At 35.7% G+C, this 23,666-nt stretch overlaps 1 protein-coding gene across 1 annotated transcript in view; it reads left to right on the top strand.

Moving 5' to 3' along the window:
* Nucleotides 1-23,666, top strand: part of DPH6 (diphthamine biosynthesis 6) — a 167,048-nt gene that overhangs the window by 93,890 nt on the left and 49,492 nt on the right. Inside the window, exon 5 of the mRNA XM_028147439.2 lies at nucleotides 2,858-2,976. Within this exon, the coding sequence (XP_028003240.2) occupies nucleotides 2,858-2,976 (119 nt within the window). The remainder of the gene's footprint in view (nucleotides 1-2,857; nucleotides 2,977-23,666) is intronic.

Here is a 23,666-nt window from a genome sequence, read left to right on the forward strand (position 1 = left end):
AGAGTCCTAATATGGGGTGACAGGAGAAGACTTGACTTTGGGGATCAAAGCCCGCAACCCTGGCATGTGCCCTTGACTGGAATCAAACTGGAACCCTTCAGTCCGCAGGCGGACACTCTATCCACTGAGCCAATACAAAATCTTTGTTTTTTTAATAAGTTCAAACCCACATGGTTTAATGGGTAGACAAACTAGATAGTGCTGACATCTATTGATGAAAGTCAAAAAGCTCAATGAAAATGTGCTAATGATTAGGGGGCTAAATGAAAGAAGGGCCCATAGCATACTAATGGATAGAGGAAATATTTTTCTCAAAATGCAGTCTCAGGAACACTTAAACACATGATTAAAATGCCCAGACTTTATAATATGAAGCATATCTGCAATAATTTTATTCTTGAAATTTTTAAAGCATTGGTCTACAGACTCAGTTTGAAGTAGCCTATTGGGAGTCCATTGGTCTACAAACTCAGTTTTGAATTAGTCTACAGTTTGTGTTGCATCATTATTTTCAAGATATAATGCATTTAAAAAATGTCACTAGCTCAAATGCAACAGTGATTTACAGAGGAAATGTATTTGAGGCATGATAAATTGTTTAAAAAATTTAACTAGGTAAAGAATTTTGACTTAAGTCTACAAATAGTCAACAGATTGTGAATATCAAAACAACAGTCAAGAATTTTGCAATAAGGATAGAAAGGAATGAATTTTTTTCAATTAAATAAATCTCAGCTAAAAATGATAGAGACTAGTTTGACTAGTAGGCATTAAATATTGGTGGGGACAGCAAGAAATGTAATGCTTGTGTTACATCATTAGTTTCAGTTTCATCATGTTTGTATTAATTGCCTCAGCATAGCACTATATGCTCTGGGACATTTTACAAAGGAAAATTATATAAAACAGTCTCTACAGTAAGGAAGGTTTTTTTGTTTTTTTCTTTGAAAGTCAGGGTATATGTACATGAAAAAAGTAGTGATATATTTTTTTAAATCTATTTTTATTGATTTCAGAGAGGAAGGGAGAGAGAGAGAGAAATAGAAACATCAATGATGAGAGAGAATCACTGACCGGCTGCCTCCTGCATGCCCCTCACTGGGGACTGAGCCCGCGACCGGAATCAAACCTGGGACCCTTCAGTCCGCAGGCTGATGCGCTACCCAATGAGCCAAACCAGCTGGGGCAAAAGTAGTGATATTTTTAAGGCCATGGATGAGTAAATGACCAAACGTGGTACATTTACTAAGTTTGGAATTTTTGGAGAGAAAGAGATCAGTGTGGGCTAGAGTAGTCAGCCAGGGAAACTTGCAGACATTAGAGATGGTGGGTTTTAGTGCTAAATTTCTTGTTTGAAATCTAATCTCAGCCACTTATTGTGTGAAATGGGCAAGTCGCTTGGCTTTGACTACCATTTATTGAATACCTATTTTACCTGAGCATTGTACTACATTCATTATATTACTTTTAACCAATTATAGTCCTTGAGAAAGTGATATTTACATAGATGTATTAAGCAAGAGAAGAAGGTAGGGAGCCTAGTTAGTATTAGGCAAGAGTGAGCAGGGTAGTGGTGGCAGCTGGAGTGAGGGGAGAGTAGTAGGAATAAGGTGTGAAAGCTAACCAGGCTAAGGTCCATGTAGGTCAGTGCAAGAACTTTTACTGAGTGATGAAGAGGGTTTTGAGCAGAGGAATCTCATGATCCATTATGTTTTAAAAGGATCACACTGGCTGCTGTATGGAAAACTGATTTTAAATGGGCAAGGATAGAAACAGGGAATGAGGTTAGGAAGGCATTGACATGAGATATAACGGTGCCCCAGTCCGGGTATTAGTGGTGGCATTGGTGAGAAGTGATCATATTCTGCATTGTGGTAGACTGCATGAGGAATCTGAAGAAGAGAGGAGTAAAGGATGACTATACTTTCTAATCTCTTAATTGTATCAAGAACTTGGAAAGAAAATGTCTTTTTTCCTATTTATGAACTAGGAAACTAAAGACCTATAGCTTAGTTTTTACTTGCTAAAGTCACATAGTTGGTGAGTGCAGAAGTAGGTTTCAAACCCAGATTTGTCCTGACCCCAAAACCCATATTCTTTTTACTGCACCAAAATGTAAAATATGTAGTACAGTACTTCAATATATTGTACCATTTTTTCTTTTTATTTTATTTTCACGGAGTCAAATTCTTTTAAAAATTTCAGTTAGTAGATAAAAATAGTTCATGTAACCATAGGTATTGTAAATTTAATCAACATATGATTATTTTATTAGGCTAAATTTATTTGCCTATTTTGCATATGCTTTACAATTTTGATACTCAAGAAGTTCTAAAAACAAAGACAATTATCCATTGACATTTGGAAGCTTTTTTGCATAGATTATTAAACTTACAGAGAGTCTTACTAAAATTAATACTTCTAATCCGACTGGAGATTTTATTTTTATCTGTTTAACGCATAGCCTGTGGAAATTAAATAATATTTTTGTTGTATATATATAACCTCCATTATACAAAACATGTTTTTAAAAACATTTTAAATGCTAAAATCCTTGAGAGATGCATTATGTTTAAAATCAAAGAAATGTATACAAGTATAGAACATTTGGCTCAGTGGATAGAGCACTCAGGGTCCCAGGTTCGATTCCGGTCAAGGGCATGTACCCTGGTTGCAGGCACATCCCCAGTAGGGGGCAGGAGGCAGCTGATCCATGTTTCTCTCTCATTGATGTTTTAACTCTCTATCCCTCTCCCTTTAAAAAAATTAAAATATATTTAAAAAAAAAAAAAAAAATAAATATACAAGTATAGAACATTAAGATATCATCTGATTTTTTTTATTTTTTATTTTATAGGTGTAAGAGGCTTAATCTTCAGCCTTTAGCTTACCTTTGGCAGAGAAAACAAGAAGATTTGCTCCGAGAAATGATAGCATCTAACATTCAGGCGATCATCATCAAAGTAGCAGCTTTGGGTATGTAACCAGACTCAAAAGAGAGCTGTCTGTTACCACACAGATAATGAGTTCACTAATAAGCAGTCATAACAAACAAGGAAGAATGATTTAGAATATCAGAAGAAGTTGAGTAAGGGTAACTTTTAAAATGGGCTTTTGACCATTTACCAAAGTAATTAATAGTGAACCTCATCATTTTATTTTTAAATATATAACTGCCTCTAAAACTGGTATTGCATTATAGACTTTTAAGTTCTTTCTATAGGATTTGGAATTTGGGTTCATAGGGTACAGGAAATACAGGTTGAATTTTTAACTTTTCAAAAACTATATTTGGCACAACACATGATATTTTCCTTGTATTTTGTTAACATTTTAAATAATGTTAAAATAGAATTATTGGCTTTGTTTGTGATATCAGAAATAAACAGAGTAGTGGGTTTTTGTTGGGGTTGGTGAGAAAATGATATTTGAGAGGATGTCATTTGATCAGTTACCATAGACACAATGTAATAGGCAGGTGGTAATCAGATTCAAATATGGATATTACACATGAACACATTAATTTGTTGTTTTGCATTTTTATAATTCATTTTCAAGAAACCATAGGGTTTGAGCCCAATACATTTATTTCATGAACCTATTACAGGAAATGCCCTGGAGCCTTGGGCTTCTCAAAGCCGAAATCATTTGTGTTTACTTTTGTGATCTCTGAAATAACGAGGTTTCAAGCTGTGGAATATTTACAAATAAATTCACATTTTAGACAGCATTAAAAGAAAGATCCCATAATATTTCTCCTTGTTAAATACCAAGCTACTCTCTTCTTGTTGAAGTCAAAGTCTCGTCTTTAGCAGAAAGCCTGATTTAGAGAATCTGCAGTTGATAAAAAGAGAAAGATTGAAGTGTGTTGTGTTCTTATTTTTGAGAAAAGGTTGCTAAGCAACTCTTATGATTGGAGTTCTCACTATAGGTATATCTGTAATATAATTTTCTATATGAATCTAGAGTATGGTCTCTCTCTTGGGTTTTCTAAGATTGCCTAGTTCTTTAATGATCTTTATGTGACATCTTACTGGACAGTACACACTCAATCCCTTTTTCTACTAGAGAATGGATAGGATTAGAACCCACAGAGAACCTGCCTCATTAGAAAGACAGAGCCAAAGAATATGACCTTGCTACTTTGATTATAGTATATAACTGATACTGTATGTCTTTTTAGTTGTATGTGTGGATGTGTGTGTACCTCTAGGTAGGGGTCAGAGATGGTGATAAATTGTATTAAACGTTAGGGTAAAGTATAAAACTGAGCTAATGTTTTCTTGGCCTCTCAGTGACAAAAGTATAGATTTAAATTTTTTTTTCCCTGTTAATCCTCACCTGAAGATATTTTCCCCTTGATTTTTAGAAAGGGTGGAAGGAAGGGAGAAAGACAGAAGGAAACATAGATGTGAGAGAGACACCACTGATTGGTTGCCTCCCACACACGCCCTGACCAGGGCCGGGGATCAAGCCTGCAATAGAGGTACTCTGACCGGAATCAAACCTGTGCCCTTTGACCGGAATCAAACCTGAGACCCTTCAGTCCATGGGCTGATGCTGTATTCACTGAGCCAACCCGGCAAGGGCATAGATTTAATTTTAACACTTTAACACTTATAGCACATAGTTTCTATTGCTTACCTATAGGTATGCAAAGATCATTGTTATTCTGAAGAACAGTATTAACGGTTTGTTGAATGGTACGTATCTTCTATAGAGGCAGAAAAATATAAAAGATGCATTGTAGGCTCCCATCTTTTTTTGGTCCTTTTAAAGTTTTCAGAAAAGGTTTTAGGCCAAAAATGGGACAGTAGATCCCTCCATGGGGAGAGGGATTCAGCAAAGTTTTGTGGCCCTTGACATTATGGAATGGTCTTAGAAAAGGATTGATTCTACATGAATTATACAAATATATTTCTGATAATTGTGTTACATAACCTTGGTGTCTGTGGGCTCAGTGAACTCATGAAATTTTTACATAACAACTTAATATTTTACAAGTTTCTGGTTTTTAGACTTATTTAAAGAATCATTTGAACCTTTGATTTAAGAACAGTCCTGCCTTTTAGAAATATTTACTTTTAATTATATGAGTATTGAAAACATTCTTGCTATATAATGTTAAATTTTCATAGATCAAGAAAAGCTTCCATGTGTTTTCTAGTCTCTCCTCTCCCACCAAGTACTTCATTTCCCAGGATACACACCAGAGTTGATGACTGATCACCTTCCTAGATCACTTTTTTTTGGGCACATGTATATGCATGTGTAGAAATATTATTATTGTTTTATAGATTTTCTAATACTATGCGAATGATATCTTAAGTCTGTATTGATTGGGAACTTGCCTTTTTTTACTCAACGTATCTTGGAGATTTTTTCTGTCAATAAATATAGATCTACCTCATGTTTTATTTTTAAGTAATATTTTAATTGAAGTATAGCATAAATGCAAAAAATTGAACAAATTGTTAGTAAATAACTAAGAATTGATGAATTTGATGCATTTTCACAAAGTGAAAATAACTATGTAATCAACACCCAAATCCAGATATGTGGCATTTCTGATATCCTCCTAGTCAGTATTTGCCAAAGGTAACAGCTCTCCTGACACTTAAAGCTATAGGTTAGTTTTTTCCTGTTGTTTAATTTAATATGATTGAACCCTATACAATTGTGTCTGGCTTCTTTGGCTCAACATTATGTTTATGAGATTAATCCACATTATTGAATAAAGCAATCATTTGTTTACTTCTCATTATGGTATGGAGGTCCATTGTAGGAATGTACCACAATTTAATTGTCCATTTTACCACTGATGATATGTAGGTAGTTTCTAGTTTAGTGCTATTACAGTGGTGCCCTGTGTCACATTTTGGTCAACAACGGGCCACATATGCAATGATGGGCCTAAAAGATTGTAACAGAGCTGAGAAATTCCTATTGCCTAGTAACGCCTAGCCATCATAATGTAGCACAATACATTACTCATGTGTGTGAGATACTGGTGTAAACAAACCCACTGTGTTGCCAGTCATATAAAAGTATAGCACATACAATGATGTACAGTACATAATACTTGATAATGATAATAAATGACTATGTTACTATATTTATTTTACTATGTGTTTATTATACTATTTATATGTATTTATCATACTATACTTTTTATTGTTATTTTAGAGTGTACACTTTCTATTTATTAATAAAAGTTTGTTTTTAGCAGTAGCCTTGTACATCCCATGCTTACTACATCTCTTGATTGCAAATTTTCTATTTTGTTTGATTTAATCTGGTGGTGTTTTATATAGTAACAGGCTGTACAGGCTTGTAGCGTAGGAACGGTAGGCTGTACCATGTAGCCTAAGTGTGTATAGGCTGTGCCATTTAGGTTTATGTAATGTTTGCACAACGATGAAATCACCTAATGATGCATTTCTCAGAACATATTCATATCATTAAGTGGCACATGACTGTATAAATAGTGCTATGAACACATGAGGTCATCTTGTACATTTTCTGCCCAAGATCTAGATTTCTAGTTTTCATTTCTTCAGAGTGCACATATTTCTTTTAGTGGGAAAAAAATATATATATATATTACCTCATAAGCTCATAATATTTTGAAATCAAATTCAGGACTATGTAAGAACAATAATAATTTGGTATTCCATCTGTACTTCCTTTCTTTCACAGTGAAAAATCTCTGACTCAAGGACACAGAATATATTATTTATTAGAAAGTCCCATAATTATTGGGAACAAAAAAACCCACAAAAACAAATAGCAGATCTATAATATATTCTTTCTAGTAACTAGTATAAATTCCCTGAAAAGAAAGGAAGAATACCTCATATAATTTTATAAGCATCAAATACAGACCTTATGGCAAAAACAAACAAACAAAAAGTCATTATTGGTATTTACTATCTGGAAAGAGTCCTTATCTTTGGATTGCTTTTGGCAGGATGTATCTGGTAACTGTGATTAATTTTGGTAAATAAATCTGGAATCTTTGGGCTTGGGGCATGGTTCCCTGGAACATGTTATGTAAGGTATATAAGTATCTGAATATGGAATAGAGATGTTTTATGACTGAAGTAGCTATCTTTTGCATAAGTGATGCAAACTACATGCATTGCTTAGAGACCTTACATTTTAACCTAGGTCAGAGCAGGTTCAATGTGTCTAGAAAACACCAATGGTTCTCTCCCCTCTCTGCTTCACCTGGCCCTTGGATTGCTTGTATTCTTGAAATTATTAGTAAAGCTTTACACTAGGTAAGGTCTCTGGTTTGTTAGAGTCTTTGTTATTGTAAATTGGCCTAGTCAATTAGATATTTTTTCAGTCCCACAGATATATACCCTTTGGCAAGAAAAAAGAGAAGACAGAAAATCGTGATGTGCACTTAACTATTGTTTCCAGCCCTGGTAAAAACAGGACTCTTTAAAATAACAAAACAACAAAAGGAGAGAGACAGAGAGAGAGAGAGAGATGGTAGTTAGGGGAAAAACAGGAGACCATATTTACCCATCTCTGGGAAACCTGCTTCTTGAATGTCATATTTGCTTACAAAATAACTAAATTGATCACTACAAAAACCATATAGGTAGTTGGAGACGAAGATCAGGTGGCTACTGAATGCTAAGAGTATTCTGTTTAACAATTAGGACTCTTTGTAGAAAATAACAAAATCTTGGGGAATAATTATTGTCATGGATTATTAGAATTAACAATCAGGAGGCCACATCACTATTCTGGACATCACTGAGTGTAAAGGATTATTTGGGTTGAGCAGATGAATGGTATGAGAGTTTTCTCTGTGCTTCTGACCTGCAATAGCGGGCAAAGGCTTTGATTTGGTGCTTATACCCTGAGAGGAGTAAGTTCCTTACTCCTTCCCCAAACTACAAATGGAGTTTTTAAAGATAAGAATAGGAATGATCCAATTGCAAGTAACCCTATATGGAGGGAGACATAATTTAATGTTGCTGGCACAAAAGATGGCGTGATGGGAGTAGGTCATGAGAACCTTGCTCTTGGGAAGGTACAAGAATACTCAGGGGCAGTAACAGATCTGCTGTCTTAGTCACCGTGCATAAGGCTGTATGGTGGGAAAAGTTCTGAGCCATCCAAAAGAAAGAAGGCACAAAGGAGAGAAATAAAAAGTGGAAGGAAAACAGATAACTTGCTCAACTGGGTGTTGTTTAGATAGCTTCTTAGAAAAATGGAAAGAAAAATAGGAAATGGATGTTTTAGGAGATGGGAGAGGCATTCTGGAACCACCTTTTAAAACTTTTTTAGCAAATTCACTCTATCTGTCCTAAGCTGGAGGAGTTCAGCCCAATTGTGAGGATCATGATTGAGAATGGAAAATAATTAAACAGTGGGCTGAATTTATTCTCTGAGTTAAGCCAAAGAATCTGAAAACACACGCGCGCGTGCGCGCATACACACACACACACACACACACACACACACACACACACACATACACACACACACACACAACTTCTTAGGATTGTTAGATACTGGGCTCAATGAACAGTAATCCCTAAGGAAGTTAGGCATTGAACACCAAAAGACTCAAAGGTGAAACTTGTAGTGTATAGAGATGCTGTAGTGCAGAAAACCAAAGTAGGATTAAGGTTAAGAATTAAGGAGAGGGTGACATCAGCATCATGCAGAATGACATGATCCCTTTGTCTCTCCCCTTCAATCTACAACTATTGGGGCATCTATAACCCAACAAAGGTTCCTCTGCTCAACACACTAGTATTCCTGGGAGACTCACACAGCTAGATCTGAAGATGAACGAATTGGAATGCATTGGGGAAGCTGAATGGGGGGATGACAGGGATGGTGCCCATGATCCTGGTTCCTTGGCTCCCATGGCTGAGAATATAGTGCCAGTGAACAAGGTGGGGTCCACGACTCTGGACCCTCACCACAGCCCCAGCAAAGGAAAAGGAGGGTAGTAGTGGTCGCTGGCTCCCTCTCCTGGCTGTAGCAGTGCCCTCAGCAGAGATCCAGGTAGCAGCAGCAGAGATGATACAGGTGACTCTGGCCTCCTGGCCACAGTGGTCCCAGCAGCCATAGGGAACCAGGCAGGAATGGCAGTGGTGCTCTCAGGCTAGCTCTTCCCCCATTCTCCCTATTCCCCACCCTGGCAGCGGGCCCTAAGACTCAGGTGACCTGGACACGGAGAGGGAACCCACCTTGTAAGGGACCCCGGCAGAGATACTCTGATCAGTGACACCCAGCACTACAACAGTGGCAGCAGCAAGGCTCCGGCAACCCAGGAGGCACAGGCAACACCATTAGGAGAAACCACAAGCTTGCACTGTAGAGTCACCTATTGGAAGACAAAACCAAGGTCTCTGATTACCAGCCTGCTGAATTGTTAAAATAAAAACAATATCTAAATAAGAAAGGTGTCTTCTGTTTCTAGTGCCTCAGCAGAGCAACCCACCCACCAAGTACCACCAACAACCATGGTCACGTGGTATCACAAAAAGAAAATGATAATTTTTAAAATTTCTTTATTGATTAAGTTATTACATATGTGTCCTTATCCCCCCCCATTACCCCAACATCCCCCCCACTCATGCCCTCACCCCCCTGGTGTCTGTGTCCATTGGTTAGACCTATATGCATGCATACAAGTCCTTTGGTTGATCTCTCCTCCTTACCCCTCCCCTACCTTCCCACTGAGGTTTGACGGTCTGATTGATGTTCTCTGTCTCTGGATCTGTTTTTGTTCATCAGTTCATGTTGTTCATTATATTCCACAAATGAGTGAGATCATGTGATATTTATCTTGACTGGCTTATTTCACTTAGCATAATGCTCTCCAGTTCCATCCATGCTGTTGCAAATAGTAAGAACTCCTTCTTTTTTACTGCAGCGTAGTATTCCATTGTGTAGATGTACCACAGTTTTTTAATCCACTCATCTACTGATGGGCACTTAGGCTGTTTCCAAATCTTAGCTATGGTGAATTGTGCTGCTATGAACATAGGGGTGCATATATCCTTTCTAATTGGTGTTTCCAGTTTCTTGGGGTATATTCCTAGAAGTGGGATTACTGGGTCAAATGGGAGTTCCATTTTTAGTTTTTTGAGGAAACTCCATACTGTTCTCCACAGTGGCTGCACCTGTCTGCATTCCCACCAGCAGTGAACGAGGGTTCCTTTTTCTCTGCACCCTCTCCAGCACTTGTCGTTTGTTGATTTGTTGATGATAACCACTCTGACAGGTGTGAGATGGTACCGCATTGTCGTTTTGATTTGCATCTCTCGGATGATTATTGACTGAGCATGTTTTCATATGTCTCTTGGCCTTCCTTCTGTCTTCTTTCGAAAAGTATCTATTTAGGTCGATTGCCCATTTTTTGATTGGGTTGTTTATCTTCCTTTTGTTAAGTTGTATGAGTTCCCCTGGATGGTTTCTTTTGTTGTGCAAAAACTTTTTATTTTGATATAGTCCCATTTGTTTATTTTCTCTTTAGTTTCCATTGCTCTAGGAGCAGTATCAGTGAAGAAATTGCTTCGGCATATGTCTGAGATTTTGCTGCCTGTGGACTCCTCTAGTATTTTTATGGATTCCTGTCTTATGTTTAAGTCCTTTATCCATTTTGAGTTTATTTTTGTGTATGGTGTAAGTTGGTGGTCTAGTTTCATTTTTTTGCATGTAGAAAATGATAATTCTTCAGAAGCCAAACTCAAAGTCATAAAAGATTGTGATCTTTTATGATAGATAATTCAAAAATAGCTGTCATAAAGAAACTCAGTAAGTTAAAAGAAAACTCAGAAAGGCAGTTCGATGAGCTTATTAAAGTTAATGAATAGGCCCTGTCCAGGTGGGCTCAATAAGTTGGATTGTTATCTCATATACCAAAAGGTTGCAGGTTTGATTCCAAGTCAGGACACATACTTAGGTTGCAGTTAGGGCGTGTAGGGGAGGCAACCTATCGATGTTTGTCTCTCACATCAATGTTTCTCTCTCTGTCTCTGTCTTTGTCCTCCTCCTCCTCCTCCTCCTCCTCCTCCTCCTCCCTCCCTCCCTCCCTCCCTCCCTCCCTCCCTCCTCCTCCTCTTCCTCCTCCTCCTCCTCCCTTCCTATCTCTGGAATCAATTTTTTAAAAATGCCATATCCTTGGGTGAGGATTGAAAACAAAAATGAACAGAAGAGATTGAAACTATAAAAAAGAACAAATTCTGGATCAGAATTACTGAATAAATGAGATGATGAATGCATTAGAAATCATTGGAAATAGAGCAGATAAGGAAAGAGAATCAGCAAGCTCAAAGACAGAAATCTAGAAGTGATTCAGGTAGAAAAAGAAAACTAAATTTTTTTAAAAAAATGAAAGATCTCTACAAGAATTATCTGACTCCATTAGAAAGGGCAACATAAGGATAATGGGTATCCCAGAAGGAGGAGAGGGAGAAGGAAATAGCCTATTCAAAGAAATGTTGATGGGAACCTTCCAAATCTAGGGAAGGAACTGGGCAAGAAGCTAACAAGACACCTAATTATCTCAACACAAAAAAAGTCTTTTCCAAGATACAATATATTAAAACTGTCAAAAGTTAATGATTTTTTTAAAAAAAAAATAATTCTCAAGACAGCCAGAAAAAAAAAATTAAAAGACAGTAAGCTACAAAGGAAACCCCATAAGAATATTATCAGGTTTATCAGCAGAAATTCTGTAAACCAACGGAGAGTAGAATGATATCATCAAAGTATTGAAAGATAGTAACCAACATTAGGTTTACACTACTTAGTAAAGTTATCCTTCAGATATGAAGGAGAAATAAAAGCTTCCCCAAACAAAAGCTGAGGGATTTACCATCATAAAATCTGCATTATAAGAAATGTTTTAAGGTGCTCTTGAAACAAAGAGAAAAAAGTATACAAAACTTAAAATTAAAAAAAAAGTATACAAAACTTTGAATAAGGTGACAAACAAGCAGAAAATTGCCACTCTTTTTCAGAATAGGATGCTAAACATTTAATTATAACATAAAGGTTTAAAAAAACATTAAAAATAATTATAGCTACTTCAATTGGGTAACAAATATACAACATAAAAAGGAATAATTTGTGACAACAAAAACATAAAAGGGGAGTATGGAAAGGACAGAACTTGAATAGGCAACTGAAGACAAGTTGCTATCAGAAGATAAAGGATGACTTTATATATGAGACATTTTGAACAAACCTTATGATAACCACAAAACAAAAATACAGAGCTGAGACATGGAACATCATAAAGAGGAAATGGAGGGGAAAAAACATGTAAACCCATCAAACTAAAGTAGCAGGTGGTCACAAGGGAAAAGAAACAATGGAGATACAGAGCAATCAGAATATGAAAGATTAAATGGCAGTAGTAAATCCCCATCAATAATCACCCTAAATGTAAATGCACTGGATTCATCAACCAAAAGGCTCAGAGTAGCTGGATAAAAAACAAAACAAAACAAAAAAGACCCAGCTACTGTATATGCTTCCTTCAGTAGACTTACCTTAGCTCCAGTGACAAACATAGGCTCAACGTGAAGGGATGGGAGATGATACTCCTAGCAAATAGGATCCAGAGAAAAGTGGTGTAACCATACTTATATCAGACAATATAGTAAGAAGAGGCAAAAATAGACATATAATTATAAAGGGGATAAGCCATCAAGAATGGATTACCTTTATTAATATATATGTATTCAGTGTAGGAGCACCAAAATATATAAAGCAGTTACCAATAGAGGTAAAGGGAGAAATAGACAGCAACATAATAATAAAAGATTTCAACACCCCACTCACAACAATGTGTAGATCATCTGGACAGAAAGTCAACAAGGAAACGTTGGCCTTAAATAACACATTAGACTATATGGACTTAATAGGTATTTTCAGAACTTAACCATTTCAAAGTGACAGATTACACATTCTTAAGTGTACATGGAACATTCTCAAGGATAGATCACATGTTGGGGCAGAAAAAAAGCCTCAGTAAATTAAGAAGATTGAAATACCAAGCATCTTTTTCAACCACAATTGTATGAAACTAGAAATTAATTACAAGAGGAAAGGTAGAAAAGTCACAAATATGTGGAGATTAAACAACATGAATAACTATTGTTTCAATGTAGAAACAGAAGAAGAAATAAAAAGATACAGAGACAAATGAAAATATGGCATACCAAAATCTTTGGGGTGCAGCAAAAGCAGTACTAAGGGAAGTGTATATATATATATAACCCTACCTCAAGAAACAAGAAAAATCTCAAACGATCTAACATCACACCTTAAGGAACTAGAATTAGAAAAACAAACAAAGCCCAATTTCAGTAGAAGGAAAGAGAAAAAACAGTGAAATTAAATAAAGACTAAAATGACATTAATGAGCCCAGCTGGTGTGGCTCAGTGGTTGAGTGTCAGCCTATAAACCAGGAGATCATGGTTCAATTTCTGGTCAGGGCACATGCCCAGGCTCATTTCCCAGTAGGGGGCGTGCAGGAGGCAGCCAGTTAATGATTCTCTCTCAGCATTGATATTTCTGTGTGTCTCTCCTCCCTCTCTGAAATCAATAATATATAAAAAGAACATTAGTGAAACAGAGAGCTGATTCTTTGAACACATAAATAAAATTTACAAACCCCTAATTAGACTCATGAAAGGAGAAAAACTCAAATAAATAAAATCAGAGATAAAAGACATTTAATAAACGATACCATAGAAATGCAAAGGTTGTCCATTTGGTGGCACTGTGTAAGGCTATGTGCTACCAAATGGATAACCTAGAAGAAATGCATAAATACTTATAATCATACAACCTTCTTAGACTGAATCATGAAGAAATAGAAAACCTGTAAAGAATCATCACTAGTATGGAAATAGAACAGTAATCAAAAACCTCCCCCAAAAAAACAAAAGTCCAGGACCAGATGGCTTCACTGGGGATTTCTACCAAACATTCAAAGATTTGATACCTAGCCTTCTCAAATTCATCCAAAATATTGAAGGGAGGCAGTGCTTTTTAACTCAATTAATGAAGCCAACATTTACCTGTTGCCAAAACTAGACCAAGAAAACACAAAAGAAAATAATAGGTCACTATCTCTGATGAATATTGATGCAAAAATCCTCAATAAAATATTAGCAAATCAAACACAACAATACATTAAAGGGATAATACCACTATTAAGTGGAATTGATTCTAGGGTTGCAAAGAAGGTTCAACATTTGCAAACCAATCAGCTTGCTAGAAGACATTAACAAAATGAAGGATAAAAATTACCTGATCATCTCAATGGATGCAGAAAAAGTACTTGAGAAGATACAACATTAATTTATGATAAAAACTCTCAATAACATGGCAATAGAAGGAAAGTACTTGCACATAATAAAGGCCATATGTTACAAATCCACAGCTAACATCATATTTGATGCTTAAAAACTGAAAGCTTTTCCCCTAAGATCAGGAACAAGACAAGGTTGACCATTCTCACCACGTTTATTGAACATAGTCCTGGAAGTATTAGCTAGAGCAGTTAGACAAGAAAAATAAATAAAAGACATCCAAATTGGAAAGGAAGTATAACTTCACTATATGCAGATGACATGATTTTATATATTTAGAAAACCCTAAAGACTCCAGCTGAAAAAAAAATATTAGAAATAATAAACAATTACAGTACTAAGTTGTAGGATACAAGATCAGTATAAAAACCTGTTACATTTTTTGAGAAGTGGTGGAAGCTTAATCTTTTTTCTTCACAGGTATCATATTTTCCATTTTATACTGATACATTTGCCCCCCTGGGGGAACTTGCAGAGTTCAGGAAGTGCCCCCATCTGGAATGACAGTGAAGAGGTGGCCCCTCCAATGACGGCTACCTCCTCAGGGAATTGTCCAAGGTCAGGGTCCCTGTTGATCTCCTCCACAGCACATTTCAAAGCCAGGGACTGCTAGTAGTGTTGTGGAGCCACCATCATTGACACAGGTGCAGAAATACAAGACATTGCCATTAGCAGACTTCCCTTTCCTTCCCGAGGAACTGAGAACCCAGGGCCAGCTGACCACACAGAGTGGCACCCTGTTGCATTTTTATATACTAACAGAAGGGAACTATCAGAAAGAGAAATGAGGAAAACAATCCCAGTTATCATTACAACAAAAAGAATTAAATACCTAGGAATGAACTTCACAAAGGAGATGAAAGATCTTTCCACTGAAAAGTACATGGCATTGTTGAAAGAAACTGAAGACACAAAGAAATGGACAGATATTCCTTGTTTCTGGAATAGAAGAATTAGCAGTTAAAATGTTTATATTACCTAAAATAATCCACAGATTCAGTGTAATTCCTATCAAAACCCCAATGACATTTTTAACAGAAATAGAACAAAAAAAAATCTCAAATTTGAATGGAACCCCAAAAGACCCCGAATAGCGAAAGCAATCCTCAGAAAAAAAGAACAAAGCCGGAGGTATCACACTCTGGGATTTCAAACTCTAGTGCAAAGCCATAGTAATCAAAACAGTATGGTATTGACAGAAAAACAGACACGCAGACCAGTGGAACAGAATTAAGATCCAAGAAATAACTCCATATGTATATTGGCAACTAAAGGTCACACAAGCCAAGCTTAGAAAATGGAAAAAGGGCAGTCTCTTCAGAATTAAATTAGACCACTATTTTACACCATGCATAAAAACTAATTCAAAATGGATTAAAGACTTGAATGTAAGACCTGAAATAATAAAATACATGAAACAGAACCTAGGCACTAAATTTCTGGCCTTCGGACTTATTGTGAATTTGACTCCAAAGGCAAGGGAAACAATAACAAAAATAGAAAAATGGGATTACATCAAGCTAAAAACCATTTTCACAGCAAAGGAAACCATCAACAAAACAAAAAGACAACCAACCAAATGAGAAAAGATATTTACAAATGATATTTTTTGATAAGTGTTTAATATCCAAATTATATAAAGAACTCATTCAACTAAAAAAAAAAAACCCAATTAAATGATTGACATAGAATCTGAATAGATAATTTTCTAAGAAAGATATACAGATTGCCAACAGACATGACAGTATGTTCAGTCGCACTCATTATTAGGGAAGTGTAAACCAAACCATAATGAAATATCTCCTCATACATGTTAGAATGGCTGTTATCTAAAAAGCTAGAAATAACAAGTATTGGAGAGGGTGTGGAGAAAAGGGAACCCTCAGACATTGTTGGTGGGAATGCAAATTTGTGCAGCCACTATGGAAAACAATAAAAATAAAACACTAATTCAAAAAGATATATGTACCTACAGTATTATTTACAGTAGCCAAGATATGGAAACAACCTAAGTGTCCATCAGTGGATGAATGGGTAAAGAACTGATACACACACACACACACACACACACACACACACACACACTGGAATGCTACTCTGCCATAAAAAAAGATGAAGTATTGTCATTTGTTACACCATGGATAGACCTAGAGGGTATTATGCTAAATGAAATAAGCCAGATGGAAAAGGACAAAAACCATATGATTTTGCTCCTGTGGAATATAAAACAAAAAAGTTAACAAAAGAAAAGCAAACTCATAGATACAGACAACAGATTGGTAGTTACCAGAGGGCAATGGGGGTGGGGAAAAGGCAAAATAGTAAAGAAGGTCAAATGGATAGAAACTAGACTTTTGGTGGTGAGTGCATAATAGAGTATACAGATATTCAGTGATAATGTTGTACACCTGAAATTTCTATAATGTTATTAATCTAGGTATAATGGAAAACATTTCTACTGCCTACCATTGCTTGATTTAGTTTTTCAAATACAGAATATATTAATGTAAATAGAATTCATTTCAGTAAATTGAAACACCACCTTTGAAGGAGATGTATTTGGGAAAGGTATAATGAATTGACATTACTGATAATTCCTCTCTGGAATTATTTATGGAAAACCTATGACACCAGGCATAGCTCTATTTGGTGTACTAAATGACACTCTCGTGAGACTATATTATTTTAGTGTAAAACAAATTTCCTAAATTGCACAAATATTACTCATGTACCATGGTAATAATCCATGTTCTGGCTTAATTACTATTGCCTCTGTTTTTTTAGTTGTTCTGTAGGGATTTTTGGTGCTGGTCTTGGAGTACTACATCAGACCAAAATAATATTCCTGAAAGCTCATTATGGTGAAAAGGACTTGCTAGTCTAAATAGAGACGCTAGAGGGAGCTCTCTTTTAGTAGACAGGCTGCATCTGGAGCTGGCCCAGGAGGAACAACAGAGCTTTAAATGACTGGACTAATAGAGTATTTCTTCTAATAGAACATCATATCAGTCAACAGTGCAGGAAGAGTGACTGTATCTTTACCCAAGAAAGACTATTGAATGTTATAATCATTATGGAAGTTGTTGTTTTTAAAGATGAATGACCAGGAGTGTCTGTCACAAGTCAAGCTAAGGATGCCAATTTATGGGGATACCATGGTTAGCCTAGATTATGATAGACCATTACTAGACAGTGAGGCCTTTATATTTGTTTGCTAATGGACCAAGAACCACAGATATAAAGGGGATTTATCTGTCCCATGGTGCACTGGTTTAGATTAGACTGATAAAGGAACAACACTGTGTTGTCCTGAAGAGGGTAAGTTGCATAATGACATCTGGAAGCAATGACTATTAAAACCTGTACTGTGATATCTGGGATATAGTTATATCTTCAAACAAACCCAGAATTTACTGACCAATCTCTGGTCACTATCCCAGTTACTATAAATATGAATGTGCAATAAGAAAAGTTATTTTTGTTGGGCAAGATATGGTACTATAATAATAATTCCAATTGACCTCCTATGCTAACCTGAACTGGGATCTAGCCAATGTGACAAGGAAAGACCTGAAAGGCTGTTCTGATGGTCCTGGACCTCTCCCTGATTTGCTGAGCTGTTTGATTACTTCTATCCTTTAATGATCAGTTAAGGTTGATACTGGATAAGGTCTCAGATTTGTGAGTTTGGTTTGACAATCCAGTCTTTTGGTTTAACTCACTTTCTCATTTGTTTTGAACCACATTACACATTTAGAGTTGTGAAGAAAATATGTATATATTTCTGCAAAGTTAAGGCTTCCTGAGCAAATTTTGCAGAAACTTGGGACCTAGGATACTAGCAAGCATTAGGATTTACTGTATAACTGGACAGACAGTGAGAACTCCAGGGAAATTTACTTCTCTGGAGGTATGTGTTTACATTTCTAGGGTGGGAAAATGAGACCAGGACCTTGGATACACCTCCTGGGTTGTCAAGCTGGAGATACTAGTTTTATCCCTCCTCCCAAGATTTTTTTTTTTTTTTTACATTCCAAAGTATGAAGACACAAATCCTTTACTTTTCCAAGGACATTCAGAATGGGAGGGGGAATAACTGTCATTTTCTCTAAGTGAGCATTCAGATGTATTTTTTCAGGACTCCTCACAAAAGGAGTAGATGTAATTACTTGAAAGATCATGTTTCATTCTCATTACATTGCTCTTGAAGAAGGAGAAGAACCAGAATGTAATTATCTACTTACTGTATGTAAGTAGTAGTACTATTATGCTCTGCTCCAGGAAACTCATTTTAGCATTCAACATATCAATAGATATTAAAATTTTAACAACATATGGAACAGTCTCAGAATAGCAATGCTAATACCACCACACTGATATGATTGTTGAGAAGAGTTAAAAATAATTTTTATATATGCCTTCCCAAATTTTCCCTTCCATTTTTAAGAGTTCCATATCTGTTTTGTTTGAGCGTTTAACTATTATATGCTATATACTATTTTTAAACAATTTTATAGTTGTAATTAACATAATGGGCAATTCACCCATGTAAAATGTACAATTCATCACAATCAAATTTTAGAACAATTTTGTAGCCCCAGAGAGAAAACTGTATTCATTAGCAGTCATTTTCCATTTTCCCCCAATCTTCTTCTCCTACCCCCAGTTCTTTGCCCAAGAAACTACTTTGCATCTTTTTATCTTCATAGATTTGCATATTCTGGACATTTCAAATGAATAGAATTCTACAATATGTAGTATTTTGTGACTGGCTGCTTTCACTTGGAATAATAGTTTTAAGTTTCTTCTATATTATAGCATGGATCAGTATTTGGCTTATTTTATCGCCATATAATATCCCATGATGAATTGTCCTATATATATATTGTTTGATTTAATTTGTTAGAGTTCTGTTTTGTTAGAACTCGCATTTATGTTCACAACAGGGATTGACCTATAATTTTCTTTCCTATTAATGGTAGATATGGGTAATAAGTGTTTGCCTGGGCCTCATAAAACTTTGCAGTATTTCCTTTTTTTTTCCCCAATGTCTGAAAGATTTTCTCTAAGATGGTATTTTTTCTTTAGTATGCTGAAGTACTTATTGCTTATGCCATCTGAATGTGGAGATTTCTTTTGGGGAAAGTTTTTAATTAGAAATTCAATTGCTTTGTTAGATTAAGGCTGTTCAGAATTTAATTTCTTATTTCAATTAAATAAGTTGTGTTTTTCTCTGAATGTATTAATTTATTCTAAATTTTGAATATATAGATATGAAGTTACTAATGTCTTCTTACTGTGTTTTTGTCATCTGTGGAATTGGTAGTGATGGCATCATCTTCATTCCAGTTGGAGATTGTTTTTTTCCTTGCCTTTATTGGTCTTGTACAGGCCTATTGGTTTTAACCTTTGGATTTTGTTGATTTTCTATATTATATGCTAGTATTCTATTTTATTAATTTCTGCTTCTGTCTTTATCATTCCTTTGTGCTTATCATGTCATTTCAATACCGGTTTTATCACTTCTTAGCCTTGCAGCCCAGATAATTCACCTTGACGGAGACCTTCATTTTCCCAGCCTCCACTGAACAATGTTTTAGCATTTGTTCTACTAAACATTTACTACTAAAATGGGACAGTATGTGTGAAAGTTTCTGAATAGTTTAACATCTTATACACATTATAAAAACTCAGTTCAATCTTACTGAGTAGGGAAAATCCCTTCTTTCCTACTCTTTGTTTCTTTCCTGTGTCTTCCTTACTCCTCATACAAAACATATCATGTCTGGTCACCAGATGTGTGGAGGTTTTTCCCAACACCAAACAATCCTCCATGACACCAGCCTGGTGACCTATAATTCAACTCAATTCTGACACTGTCTATCTGAAGATAGCATTAAACTTGGGTAAAGGGCTCAGTCCCATAAAACCATGATCTACTTCAGAAGCCAATCACAAGCTCAGGTTAACACCTCTGCTCCTGACCAACAGGTTTCAAGGGCACTTCATATGCCAGACCAAAGTTTAGGTTGTTACCTGTACCTCTAACTGACTGGCTATGACAACCTCTCCCTTTGGATTCAATTAATTAGACTGTCACAGAATTCAGGGAGACATTCACTTGCATTTACCAGTTTATTATAAAAAGATATGAGAAAAGATACAGATGAACATTACAAAGTTGGTTCTCCTGGCAACCAGCCCCATCCTTAAGCAGGGTCCAAAAGTCACCTCATTAACATAACAAAAGACATGTTTATAGCTCTCATTACTAAGAAATTCCAAGGGGTTTAGGTGCTCTTTGCCAGAAATGGACAAAGAACAACTATTTCTTACTATAAATCACAATATCACAATGCCTAACATCAAAATGCTCATCCTCATTATATTTCATTGTTTTGGATATTTGTAACAAACTTGTTGTTCCAAGAAGATATGCCCTGTTAATTGGGCTTTTGGAGCCTATGGCACATTACTGTTTTTGCATCTTAGTTTAAGGATCACCTTGTATTTAATTGTGGTTTAATTTGGTTTTTAAGAAAGAGTACTGGACTCAAAATTAAAACATGTCATTTCAATACCGGTTTTATCACTTCTTAGCCTTGCAGCCCAGATAATTCACCTTGACGGAGACCTTCATTTTCCCAGCCTCCACTGAACAATGTTTTAGCATTTGTTCTACTAAACATTTACTACTAAAATGGGACAGTATGTGTGAAAGTTTCTGAATAGTTTAACATCTTATACACATTATTATTACTGCTAGATAGGAATAGGGGTAATTATGAGCAACTTTTGATATTCTGTAATATATGTGAACAAGTAAAATTAGTGGGTATGCTTTTCTCATTGATTTTATTTGCTGTTTTATTTTCCTGTTCGGCAAAAAAGAAACTTTTTTTGTACTGCAACATAAATCCAGTACACCTCTCCTTCTTGTCTTCACCTTTGAAAATCATTGGAAACTTCCCATGCAACAGAAGGAATATAGGCAAGACAATTAAGCCTGTGGTTTTCAATGGAATGGTAGCTAAGATGTCTTTTTCTTTTTGACAAGTTCAGAAAAGTCAGTGTCTAAACGGTAGTTAAATCTTGAGGCTGTTAGGCTTCCTATGCTATATTTGTTAATCTCACATATTTATTTCCTTTGTTAATGGTATTTCAGATCAGATATAGTTAGATTTTGAGAAACTAGAGCAGTATTTTATTTATTTTTTTTACATTTTTTTTATTGAGGTATTAAATGTGTACATATCTTACCATTACCCCCCCACCCCCCACCCATACATGCCCTCACCCCCCCAGAGTTTTGCGTCCATTGTTTATGCTTATATGCATGCATACAAGTCCTTCATTTGATTTCTTATCTCCCCCACCTCTCCCTAACTTCCCCCTGTAATTTGAAAGTCTGTTTGATGCTTTACTGTCTCTGTATCTATCTTTTTGTTCATCAGTTTATAATGTTCTTTATTATCCATAAATGAGTGAGATCATGTGGTATTTTTCTTTCATTGACTGGCTTATTTCACTTAGCATAATGTTCTCCAATTCCATCCAGGTTGCTGCAAATGATGAGAATTCCTTCTTTTTTATGGCAGCATAGTATTCCATTGTGTAGTTGTATCACAGTTTTCTGATCCAGTCATCTGCTGATGGGCACCTAGGCTGTTTCCAGATCTTAGCTATTGTAAATTGTGCTGCTATGAACATAGGGGTGCATATATCCTTTCTGATTGGTGTTTCTAGTTTCTTCAGATATATTCCCAGGAGTGGGATTACTAGGTCAAATGGGAGTTCCATTTTCAGTTTTTTGAGGAAACTCCATACTGTTCTCCACAGTGGCTGCACCAGTCTGCATTCCCACCAGCAGTGCACGAGGGTTCCTTTTTCTCCGCATCCTCGCCAACACTTGTCGTTTGTTGATTTGTTGATGATAGCCATTCTGACAGGTGTGAGATGGTACCTCATTGTTGTTTTGATTTGCATCTCTCGGATAATAAGTGACTTTGAGCATGTTTTCATGTGTACTAGAGCAGTATTTTTAAATAACAGTGTTTTTAAATGACCATAAAATGTTTAATATGAAAGATAGGAAATGAATATTGACATTGATGATGACTTACACTAATTTTTTAGGAGGGAATCTTTGTATTAAGCAGTTAAAAAAACATAATTATAATTATGCACAATGTTTTTGCACAAAGTCCAGGTTTTTAAGGGCTTAAAGAGCAAATAGTGAAAGTACTGTTGGATAGTAATTAGATTCAGATTTTACTTCATTTTATTGATTTTATTTTTTGGCTACTGGATAAAGAATGATCATATAAGAATAAATTTCTCACCTGCCTCAAGCAGGAGTAATTAGACATAATGGAGCCTGTGTGCTCTGGGGCCATTCAACTGTGCTTCAGTAATTGCATATTTTCTAAAGAATGAAGGTTGCTTAACATATCAGGTGACAAAGCAGTTGAAGTACAGGTTATCTATTTATCTTTTAGTTAAAGAACTATATGTACATTATAAACCAAGCAGTATTGAATGCTTTAACAAATAAAGGACTCCGGTCCGAAGTGAATGCAGCTGATAGGATGAAATTATTATATCTGTGTCTAATTCATTAGCCTTACCATTTCTTCAAACCACTTATGTTCTTTGCTTCCCTTTATTCTATTTTCTTTCACTGAAAAAGTTCAAGTTTCATTTAACATATATTTGAACAAGTATTATATTATGATTATTTCTTTTTTTAATTTAATCTTTACAAATTTACAAGGTTGACTTTGTCCCAGTCCTAGATCCACATTAACGAATTAATTTTTCCTCTAAGTACATCTTCTTTTCCCCAAAGACTGATTCTAATTGTCCTGTCCACAGTCTCCTAGGATCTAGTTTGATGTTACCAAAATATTGTCCATATTAGGGATAGAATTTTTTTCATTGCAGATAATCTTTTCAATGGTGAATTCTGTTGATATTTAAAATGTGATTTAATTTATTTGTAGTTTTTCAAAGACACTCTTATATAAAAGCAACAGATCTTGTGTGTACATGAGAATGTGTATATGTGATATAAGAAAAAGTCTACAAAAAAGAAATTCATAGGGGGGAAAAAAAACCCCACAAATAAAAATGGCAATGCAGTGGTAGCAGATATCTCCAGAAAGTGTTAATATGAAAATTTTAAATTTTCTCTTTTATGTTTTCTGTATTTCCTACAATGAATAGAAATTGCTTTTTTAAACAGGGGAAAAGATGGAGTGAAAATGGGACACAGAAATAACTATAATTCAGTGAGCAGA

This window comes from Eptesicus fuscus, chromosome 5, assembly GCF_027574615.1.
Source record: "Eptesicus fuscus isolate TK198812 chromosome 5, DD_ASM_mEF_20220401, whole genome shotgun sequence".
Lineage (NCBI taxonomy): Eukaryota > Metazoa > Chordata > Mammalia > Chiroptera > Vespertilionidae > Eptesicus > Eptesicus fuscus.